Genomic DNA, 12,078 nt, shown 5'->3' on the forward strand with positions numbered 1-12,078 from the left:
CAAGTGGATGGAATTATAGATTACAAGGAATGGAGAGCCAAGTTATAAAATGTCTATATCACATTGGTAACCTTATGAAATCAAAGCATGTCATAAAAAGCAGTCTGGCAAACACAATCATAATCACTTTTATTTGTTACAAACACACCATATTTATTACAAACTTGAGATAGTAATCTGGACCTTTTTAAATTTGCACTCTGACTTTTGTTATCTCTAAGATAATGTTTGCTATTTGTACATTGATGTATGTATGAAAATTAAATACAGCCTAACTATGAGTCATCTAATTACCTTGAAATCATTCTTCAGTAAATATCGAATATCCTGGAAAGTCATTGTCCGCTCGTCAGGATTGGCCTGAATACCTGTACTTACTATGGAATCATATGGCTTAAAAAGTCTGGGATCCACAGATAAATAATGGCCTGACTCCATAGCATCCCTAATAGTCTGGCCATCTAATCCATTCCATGGAAGAGACTCTACAAAGAAAAAATATAATTTGTACATCATACAATAGTAGGATTTTTTTATTTATTTTTTAAAGACATCCATGCGTTCATGCATATGTGTTCTCTACCAGGAATGTAAGTAAAGAAAAAAACCCTGAAGCTAGTAATCTAGAAAAGTTATCCATCAAGGTGATGTAGATGACACAAAGGCATAGTAGGGGGAAGCTGGCAAAGGGTGTTTACTACAAGCATCTGTTCCAATAACTCAGTACAAACATGTTCATTATAGATATCAAATATCAGCAAAGAATGTTATTTGCAGCTGTTAAAATATCACAAGCACTGGAGACATTTCTTGTGCTGCAAATGGCTGGTAATCTATTACAAGACATAAATTAGTTAAGCTGAACTAATTGTTAATTTCTTCACATGCATTGAAGAAGTCACATGTAGTGAAGAATCACATCATACACCAGTTGACTATCATTGTCAATTATATACCAACATCGAAGATGCTCATGTAGTGTAAGCTTAATATTGTGTCCACAGCTGAAGAACTGTAAATTTAAAATAGTACTTATGTGGTTTCATTCTAATGGCTTTTATTGCATTAAGCTTAGCAGAGATTTGTGCACCAAACCGCCATACTAACTATAGGGCAGTTTGAGGCTGCGATGTTAAATCCCGGCGATGGGTTGAAGTGGAAACAGCTAAACTGCCAACGATTTAGTCAAAACAGCCATAAAAAAGACAGGTCTTTTTTTATACTTGCTTCTGATTGGCTTGATAGCTCAAACATGCTGTATAGTTGTAATCCTTGACTCACAACTATCATTTATTTCCCACATAGATTCTATATCTAAATCATGTTACATACATCTAAAGAACATTTCCAGAATACGCACATATCTCACACAAGACACTGCAAAAACCTTAATTCATGTACTCATCATCTCCCACATCGACTATTGCAATTCCGTCCTTCCCAAAGTCAGACTTGAACCCCTACAATCTATCTTGCACGCAGCGGCAAACCGTTCTTCCTCTACTGAGCCATTCTGTCAGTCTCTACATTGGTTGCCTATATTTCAACAAATCCAATATAAAATTCTTCTACTAACATACAAGGCCGTCAACAAAATTACACGGACATGCCTCTCCTCACTTGTATCAAAATATCTCCCAACTCGACAACTCTGTTCTGCACAAGATCTGTGCCTGTCTTCCACTCTTATCACATCCTCCCATTTATAACATTATCTTTAATTTTTTTAGAATGTTCTATGGTTTTCATTTTCACAGCTTTCCTTCAGATTTACAGTATGAACAATGCTATTTGAATTAGGGGGTCTTTTAGCCATAAAAGTCAAACTTTTTTAATAACTCATAAGTAGAGGCTAATTGAATGCCAATTGTTTGGTCAACATATTTAATTCTTGTAAACTTGGAGCTTCCACACATAATAGGAATTGAAGCAAGCTGCATTTTTTAGTTTTTTAAAAAAAATCAAAAAAATCTGGAGGCAAATAATGAATTACGAAAAATGCCCTTTAAGAGCCTACTGGTTCACAATAAAAACAAACAAAACAAAAACAAAACAACCGTCTGGAACAATCTGTTTGTAATACAGAGAAATCTGTATTATAAACATACTTTTGCAAGCCACTGTATAGACCTACATATATTCTGAGGGAAAGTGAATTCTAGAAGTGAATGAAAGACAAAATGCTAACTGCAGACCTGCTAATAAGCATGGCTAATGCTTTAACTCCTCCTAATCTTTTTACACGTTTGTTAAGTATCATAACCTAATCATGTACATATGAATGAGCTAAGAGCAAACCTTTGACGCTGTCAAACTTTTACAGCTTTTTATAGCTGATCTCTAACATAGCTAAATACAGATGACTAAAGTCATATCTATAAACGATTATGTAACTTAACTGCAATACCCTAAGTTTTATTGTGAAGACTACATAAATATGTGTTTGACCCTCATTATGTGCGCCTGTGTCTGTGAAGACAATTGCCCATGTTGCATGTTTAAAATAAAAACTAACATCTGATATTTATAAAGAGAACGTCATTGCAATAACAAGATACACTCAGTGGCCACTTTCTTAAGTACACCTGCTGGATAATGCAAATATCTAATTAACCAATCATGTGGTGGCAAGTCAATGCATAAAAACATACAGACATGGTTAAGCGGTTCAGGCCAAATACTAGAATGGGGATGAAATGTGATCTAACTGACCTTGACTGATGTCAGACAGGGTGATTTGAGTATTTGACAAACTGCTGACCTCCTTGGGTTTCATGCACAATAGTCTTTAGAGATTACAGAGAATGGTGCACAAAAAAATCCAGTGAGCAGCAGTTAAGTGGGTGACAACGCCTTTTAATGAGAGCTGAAAAGAGAATGGCTAGACCGGTTCAAGCTGAAGAAAAGCGACAGTAACTCAAAAAATTGGAGAATTATACTCACTGATAATTTCCTTTGCTTGAAATACTCCATGGTAGCCCTTAAAATAGATTACCTCCCTATTCAGTTGAGTATAGACAGGAAAAATTAAGCACACCTGGAGGGCATATAAGGTGACTCCTCCTCTATACTAGTGTCTTTATTCCTCTTTCAGCTGAGTAAGACAATATTGTAGCTGTTTGTTATTTTCTGTGTAAAGTGGATGGACTTACATTCCATACTGGTCTGGCTTCTCAAGTTGCCCTACGAAAACGTAAATATAGAACATAGGTGGTAAACGTATGGCTGCCATGAAATATTTCAAGGAAAGGAAATTAATGGCGAGTATAATTCTCCAATTTCCTTTTCCTACTCCATGCCTTGGATGCCATTACCGTTTTAAATTTTCAATGCAACCTCACCAAATAGCGGGGAGTTGAAAAAAAATCAGCATTTAATCCCAGAACTGTTTTGAATTCATGCCACAGAGAATTCAGGCTATTGTGGGGTGATCTTTTCAATTAAGCAATATATAGCTTTCATAGAAATAGTTAATGTAGAAGCCAATTCATTAAAAAATATTAACTACAGACCTCATAGCCACAAGAGGGAATGCCATATATAAATATTAGTATACCAGTTTCAGTAAAACAGAATGGATTATTCCAGACAACTGTGTGCGTTTTTCAGATCAGTTCTCTAGTGCGCACTCTATACCTGAATTAGAAGGGATTTTACAGGTGGCAAAAGGTCTATAGCCTTTAAAATTACTTGGAGGCTGCCAGCGAGATTAAAAAAACAACCTGAAAAATGTGAAAGAGTCGAGGAGAAACAGAACTAGGAACGACAAAACCTTGGTGGGTAGAAGATTTATTCTGCTCTAAAAAAGGTTGCTGTCATTTCTGTGTCTTCTAAAAGTCGTCAGTTGATGTGAAGGCTCAAGAATACTCACCCTTCTGGTTCTGGTAAGATTCATAGTTTGTATTTTTTATGTTTTCTCATATTTTCATTGTTTAAATATCTGTTGTTGAAAAAAAGTGTACAATAATATTTAAATGAACTACTGAAGAATTAAGTTAACAGAATTTGTGCTGGTAGAAATTCGAGAAAAAACGTTTATATTAGAGGATCATTCTTTTTGGCTATTGATTGTACAAAATCAATTGATCAAAATAAATTTGCTTGTAAATTGTGTAAAGAAATAAAACGTGAAGATTTAGAAGGTGCAATATTTGTTGTTTGGTAAAGGTAAAGTAAAGTGATAAGAGAAAGGGTCTGTATATATGTGATTAGGGTGTCTTTCTGAATCTGGGGAAGGGCATACTTCTATATTTATGGGAAACTCAGGCACCACTTCAAGTAAGGGACCCAGGTGTGTCATGGATATTATGAAAATGATGCATGGTGAGACAACCCTAAAGAGTAAGAGTAAATTATTTCAGCAGGGTGGTTTAGACTCCGGGGGGACTATCAATCCTGAATAAGTTACGAGAATTAAGGAAGACACAAAATCAATATATACATAAGAAAGGTCAAGAAAGGTCAAATAGAATGTTGGATGCAAACAGTTGAGTTCTTGGAATATGAAAAAGAATGTGATGAGATGATAACTGATTTGTAGTTTGATGATAACCCACTAAGATAGAGAAATAACAAGGGGACAAATTGGGAGTAATCTTAGTTAAGAAATGTATGTGTGTATTTGCTGTCACTTTAAGCCACTAAAACTAATTTGGGCGGAAAGTGGGTAAAAATATTCTGACATTCTTTAATTTTGTCATTGAACAAACTTCTGAGGTTAATTTATTCTTTCTGGTTTTGTATTGTAACCCTTTCGCTGTGTGCGGTGATTGGTTCTTACTACTAAGACAAGGGTAATTTGTTTTGTCTGTAATATAGCAATTTACAGGAACCAGACAGGTTTAAATAATGTAACTATCATTATTTGTGTTGGGTCGTTCCATGTCAGTTCAACCAGGGTTTTCCACCACCCATCTCAGATTTCTACGATTTTTTTTTTAGTTAAGAAAGGAGGTCAAAACAACTATTTCTGCCAAACATCTCGACTGTCTGACAATTAGTTGACTAAATATTGATTTTTCAATGTATAAAATAATTTACTAATCGTGGCTTCTTTATCCAGTTTATTTGAAGTATTACAGGTTTTTATTAAGGAATCAACACAAAATTTGGACCCCTAAGGGAACTCTTCTTCCCGAATCCAAAAATCATACGGACTGCCATATTACTATTTACTCAAAAAACATTGGATAACATAGCTGGGACCACTTTTCAGATGAAGAAAAAGAAATTTGATTCTGAGAACTGAAGTTTCAAATGCAGTAACCAATGATCCTGAATCTCAGTCTGCTACCATCATGAAAAGCTTCTGCTGCTAAGATATAAAGAATTTCAGAAAATATGCTGTAATCCTTTCTTGTCTCACAAAAAAGGAGCCAGAAAAAGCTTAAAAGTAATGTCACTGAAGTGGACCAAAGAACATGGTGACTGTCAGCTTGTTGTATATTTTAGGCAAGATGATTGTGACACTTCAAACTGTGTGAGCCTGTGCGTTATTAGCGATACCTATGACCATGTAGCTATAACTTTGCATGCCTTCATTATGGTAGTTATGAAACACTTAGCAATACTATTGTCAAAATTGGAGTATGTTTACTACTTTAGTGATGGTACTAGTGCAGAATACAAGAACTGCAAAAACGTTTTTAATTTATGCTTCAATAAGGATGACTTCAACATTCAAGCAGAATGAAATTTTTTGACACATCTCATGGTAAGAGTACATGTGATGGCATTGGAGGGACAGTTAAATGTCTAGCCACACGCACCAGTCTGCAGGCAGTGGAAACCCATAACATCTTGACGCCTTTGGACCTGGGCAAATGAAAATGTACATGGCATAAAGTTTTTTTACGTGTCACAAAACGAAATACAAGACCAAGGTGCATAGCCGTCTAGAAACAGCAAACACGTTCTCATCACAGATTTCGGCCTATTAGTAATGATGAGCTACACATATATTGATTATCATCAGACAACATAAAGACAGGAGGAACCAAAGTTAGTGTCACTATGACCACAGTCACAAAAAATGTGGACAAAAGTGATCTGCAACCTGGAACATACATAGCAGCAGTGTATGAAAACATCTGGTACATTGCGTATATCATTCAATGTAATGAGGAGGAACAAGATGTGCTGATATACTTAATGAAACTAAACCAATCAACAAATGTGCTGTCCTGGCCTTCAAGAGATAAGTGTTTTGATCCTTTTGTTCACGTCCTCTGTGTACTGGAAGTGCCTACTATCCAAGGAAGTACTGGAAGGCAGTATACACTTTCTGCTGACAATTTAAGGAAAATTACAGACCATTACAACAAGTTCTAAACAAGGGAAAGAAAATGAGATTGTTGACTCAACTTAACTTCAGTTAAGGACTTAAGTTATGTTAAAGGTTTTACATTTCATTTCTTGTGTTAATTATTTATGCAGTACAATAGTAATCGAACATCAACTTCATAATTTTTTTTCTCCACTATGAAACAGAGTACCCTGCTGATCTTTTTTGTGGTAGTAATATAGACCTTTTTTAAACACCCCCAAAAAATGGGATCCCTATTGTCAAATGTAAAGTAGTACCAGCTATGTAATCCAATGGTTTTTGAGTAAATAGTAATATGGCAGTCCGTATTTAAAAGACTACCAAATGAGCATCTGCCATGATTGACTCTTCCTGTGTTTCCCTCTCTCTTTCTCTAGGAAGTTTCAGTTTTGGTCTCTCTAAAGGGAATCCCCTTCCCATCAGTTTCTGTTTGTTTCATTTCCTGTATGGGAGTTTTATCCCATTGCTTCAGTTTAGTTCATTTTTTTGGTATGGTTTTTAACAATGTGTAAATTATGTATGCTGTACATCAGTAATCGAGCATCAACATCATTATTTTTTTTTCTCCACTATGAAAGAGAGTACCCGGCTGATTTTTTTTTGTGGTAGTAATTTATACCTTTTATAAACACCCCCAAGAAAATGGGATATCTAATGTCAATTGAAACGTTTTTAATTATATTCGAAAAACATGCGTTTTTGCCGTAACGCAAAACATGAGGCAGATAATGTAATTTGGTTTGCATTTTTGGATTCGGGAAGAAGAGTTACCTTAGCGATCCAAATTTTGTGTAGATTCCTTAATAAACACCTGTGATACTTCAAATAAACTGGATAAAGAAGCCGCGATTAGTAAAATCGAATATATAAAAGAGAAAATTTGGCCTTCTGTCTGTCTTTCTATACAAATCCACATTTTTCAAGCGAAGATCATGAAATTTTGCATACGAGTGTATTAAAACATGACGGAGGCAACTAAAAAAATGTGAAATTGAAATTCATTACAGTCTGACAACAAATATTGTGGGGGCAAGACACCCCTAGCACTCCTAAGGGTGGGGGTGGCGAGGGGGGTAACACATAAAAATCATCGAAAATGACCATAACTCTGGAATGTCTGGAACAATTTACACCAAACCTGGTACACATATGACTTACAGTCTGACAACAAATATTGTGGGGGCAAGACACCCCTAGCACTCCTAAGGGTGGGGGTGGCGAGGGGGGTAACACCTAAAAATCATCGAAAACAACCATAACTCTGGAATGTCTGGAACAATTTACAACAAACCTGGTACACATATGACTTACAGTCTGACAACAAATATTGTGGGGGCAAGACACCCCTAGCACTCCTAAGGATGGGGGTGGCGAGGGGGGTAACACCTAAAAATCATCGAAAATGACCATAACTCTGGAATGTCTGGAACAATTTACAGCAAACCTGGTACACATATGACTTACAGTCTGACAACAAATATTGTGGGGGCAAGACACCCCTAGCACTCCTAAGGGTGGGGGTGGCGAGGGGGGTAACACCTAAAAATCATCGAAAATGACCATAACTCTGGAATGTCTGGAACAATTTACACCAACCTGGTACACATATGACTTACAGTCTGACAACAAATATTGTGGGGGCAAGACACCCCTAGCACTCCTAAGGGTGGGGGTGGCGAGGGGGGTAACACATAAAAATCATTGAAAATGACCATAACTCTGGAATGTCTGGAACAATTTACACCAAACCTGGTACACATATGACTTACAGTCTGACAACAAATATTGTGGCGGCAAGACACCCCTAGCACTCCTGAGGGTGGGGGTGGCGAGGGGGGTAACACCTAAAAATCATCGAAAACGGCCATAACTCTGGAATGTCTGGAACAATTTACACCAAACCCGGTACACATATGACTTACAGTCTGACAACAAATATTGTGCGGGCAACACACCCCTAGCACTCCTAAGGGTGGGGGTGGCGAGGGGGGTAACACCTAAAATTCATCGAAAACAACCATAACTCTGGAATGTCTGGAACAATTTACACTAAACTTGGTACACATATGACTTTTAATCTGACAACAAATATTGTGGGGGCATATTACTTAAATCTCTACAGGTTCATTCTTAAAATCCCAGGCAACGGTGGCCCCAAAAACAAGGTAAGGCCTATATACTGCTGTCCTTCTATCTTTCTGTACAAATCCACAGTTTTCAACACTGCGGAGGATCTCGGGTAATTCGGGCCACGGCAGAAAAATAAGAGGAAGCGGCTGTGACAGCGTCACCATGAGAACAGCAGCCCCAACAAAAGCTGAGGCCCCTGCTGCTCATCACTGCACATTACACATATAACTATCTAACCTCATGGCATACAGGAAGTTGATGCCACGTCACCATGGCAACAGTGGCTCTAGCTGAGGCCTGGAAACTGCTGTCCTGTCTTCCTATGTATTTTTCTTTTCTTTTACAAATGTGTTAGCAGTTGTGCACATATTATCTTCCTTAATATTTTATTGTTCTTTCCTGGTACGCATGAACTTGAAATAATAAAATGCCACGAAAGAAAAGAAAATGAAGAAACTAGAAACGAGAAATATAGTTTATCAAGCTGTTTTGAAGTAATTGTTTATCGGTTCGTTCCATCATATACAGTTCAAATACAGTTTGACATTTTCACTTTTCACCTTCTACTGGTCCAATTTTAACATGATATTTACATGTATGTTTAATATTTAGATTGCTTTTTGTAAATAAACATTCTTTAAATCCCGGGCAACGCCGGGTATTCTGCTAGTATTTAATAAATTGAAAAATCAATATTTAATCAAATAATTGTCAGACAGTTGAGATATTTGGCAGAAATAGTTATTTTGACATCCTCTCTTATATAATTTTTTTTCAGATAAATCTGAGATGGGTGGTGAACATTTCATGTTTTTTTGGCTGATCTCATGTGGAATGACCCTGTTGTGAATCTGTCATTAAAATGAGTTAAAACAAGCTTTACTAAAGGGTCAGTTGCTAGTCACACGTATAGGAAGAATAGATCATTGCTGTTAAAGATTTTGAGCATTTGTATAAGGCAGAATTCTAACAAAACTTACCTTCCCTGTAACAGGTACTTTTAATGTTAAAATTTAAAGCCATATAATCTGTGATATAAGAGAGTGGGCGGGTGAGTTGGGTACTGTGGATGTATGTGTATGGGAGAAAAATTACACATTGTGCATATTTTTTAGTTTTTTTTGTTTTGTTTCTGTCTTACAAGGTGTGAGTGAGATAAAGAATGGAATGTCTTCTCCCCCCCCCTCCCCTATTCTGTGTAAAAGACTTCAGTGTGTTGAGAAAGTGAGGGGGATTATGAGCAGAGGGGGGAATGAAACTGCAGATTCTCTCCCTATTTTGTTCAGTGTGAAAGAGAAAGACTTATTTGACAATATTTGTGTGGTTGATAAAAAAAAAGAGTTTTTCAAGTGTGCTTTTGTAATTCAAGAGTAATTGAAATATCTTCAGAGTGGTAACAACACATTGAAGCTAATTAATATTAATTGAATGCTGGGACTTTTAGTTCCACAGCTGTATATTGTAACATATCAGTTATTTTAAAGAGAGTATTTTGTGGTGTACTGAAAGAATAATCTTTGTTTTCTGCTTTTCCATTTTTAAACTTGTATGAGTATAATTTTACTAAATTTCTGGATATTGATTTGAAGGGATTTTTGTTAGTAATTTGACTCGTCATACAGTGTTAGGATTCCAGCTAGGTCATATAGTTTTTTGTAATGATTTATTTTTTGGGAAGTCTGAGTGAAAATGTTGCTTCTATGGATAAATGTATGCCTGCTGAAAGTATACTTTGTTGGGAGAATGTTAGGTGAACCTTTCAGTGTAATGTAATGTCAGACCCGTAGACCAGGTGAACTGAAACCAAATAACCTACTGCCCTACCCGCAAACAATGATATGTTGGATGTAGCCAGGGCTGCCAAGAAGAATTCAGGGCCCGGGTACAACAAATTCATGGGGCCCCCCCTCATAGTCAAATAAGCCCCAAAAATTTAGGTGTATGGTCATGCATTCAGGGGCGTAGCTAGCCAAACGGCGGTGCAAAAATTTTGGGAGGTGTGGTCATGCATTTTGGGGCGTGGCAAACGTGCCATTGGGGCGTGGCTAACATAAAAACCACTAGGCTCTCAATTCGCCGGAGCGTCACATATGTTCAAGCACTCCTGACTTTCAGGACATCTACCACCACAGTGTAGTATACAAACAATGCAGTGTGTACACAAACAGTTCAGTCTTGGCCTACACCTTACATTGGGCACAACATTCACCAAAAATTGGTATTGTCCCTACTAGAATCACAACATTTCACATACTGTCCTGCTCTCTCCTACCTGTTCTTCTCACTTTCTCCACCTGTGGCTGCATGTTTCTTTAGTTGCGGCTTGTCTGGATCCTGGAATGCTGGGGGCCCTATTTGGAAAAAAATAGCTACATTTAGATAATTCCAAACAACCCTGGCGTTAAATCAATACCATCCACGATTAATAATTAGGCCTTCCTCCAGCTCCAATATTACAATAATGTGCCCCTTCATCATCGCCATGCCTTATGATCACACTGTGCCCTCCATACTGTTTTTGCCCCCTTCATCTGGCTCCCCTTCATCAGACTATACTATGCTGCTCCCCCCCTTTGTAACCCCACTGTGCCATGCTGCCCACCATTTTTTAACCCCACTGTGCCATGCTGACCCCTGTTTATTAACCCCACTGTGCCATACTGCCCCGTTTTTTAACCCATCTGTGCCCCTCTCATTTTTTCACCCCCTCTGTCATGCTGCCCCCCCCGTTTTTAACCCCTCTGACATGCTGCTTTCCCATTTTTTAACCCCTCTGTGCTCCCCCTCAATTTTTAACCCCTCTGACATGCTGCTTTCCCATTTTTTAACCCCTCTGTGCCCCCACTCATTTTTTAACCCCTCTGACATGCTGCTTCCCCGTTTTTTAACCCCTCTGTGCTCCCCCTCATTTTTTAACCCCTCTGACATGCTGCTTTCCCATTTTTTAACCCCTCTGTGCTCCCCCTCATTTTTTAACCCCTCTGACATGCTGCTTCCCCGTTTTTAACCCCTTTGACATGCTGCTTTCCCGTTTTTTAACCCCTCTGTGCTCCCCCTAATTTTTTAACCCCTCTGACATGCTGCTTCCCCGTTTTTAACCCCTCTGACATGCTGCTTCCCCGTTTTTAACCCCTTTGACATGCTGCTTTCCCGTTTTTTAACCCCTCTGTGCTCCCCCTAATTTTTTAACCCCTCTGACATGCTGCTTCCCCGTTTTTAACCCCTCTGACATGCTGCTTCCCCGTTTTTAACCCCTTTGACATGCTGCTTTCCCGTTTTTAACCCCTTTGACATGCTACTTTCCCGTTTTTTAACCCCTCTGTGCTCCCCCTTATTTTTTAACCCCTATGTCATGCTGCCCCCCCGTTTTTTAACCCCTTTGTGCCCCCCTCGTTTTCCTCCCTTCACTTACCTTTTCTCCTCTCTTGGTCTTCTCTGCTGCTCTGTGCTCCATTGCTCCAGACTGACTGAATGCTGGGCATGACATGATGACATCACACCCAGCATTCAGACAGTCTGAATAGAGCACAGAGCAGCAGAGAGGAGGGATGCCGGCTCCGCGATCAGGTGAGTATGTTTTGTTTTTTTTTTAAACTAGCCTGCTCCCCCCACCAACGACCGAG

At 38.2% G+C, this 12,078-nt stretch overlaps 1 protein-coding gene across 7 annotated transcripts in view; it reads right to left on the reverse strand.

The window, feature by feature from the left end:
* The window catches only part of TEX14 (testis expressed 14, intercellular bridge forming factor), a 427,022-nt gene that overhangs the window by 179,778 nt on the left and 235,166 nt on the right, over window positions 1-12,078 (reverse strand). For all 7 annotated transcript variants that reach the window (XR_012688029.1, XM_075195065.1, XM_075195067.1 and 4 more), the window contains one exon: window positions 295-485. Coding sequence is in view for 6 of the 7 variants with exons in the window: in XM_075195065.1 (XP_075051166.1) it covers window positions 295-485 (191 nt within the window). In the remaining variant the exon portion in view is untranslated. The remainder of the gene's footprint in view (window positions 1-294; window positions 486-12,078) is intronic.

The sequence above is a fragment of the Mixophyes fleayi genome, chromosome 2 (genome assembly GCF_038048845.1).
Source record: "Mixophyes fleayi isolate aMixFle1 chromosome 2, aMixFle1.hap1, whole genome shotgun sequence".
NCBI classification, from domain to species: Eukaryota; Metazoa; Chordata; class Amphibia; order Anura; family Limnodynastidae; genus Mixophyes; species Mixophyes fleayi.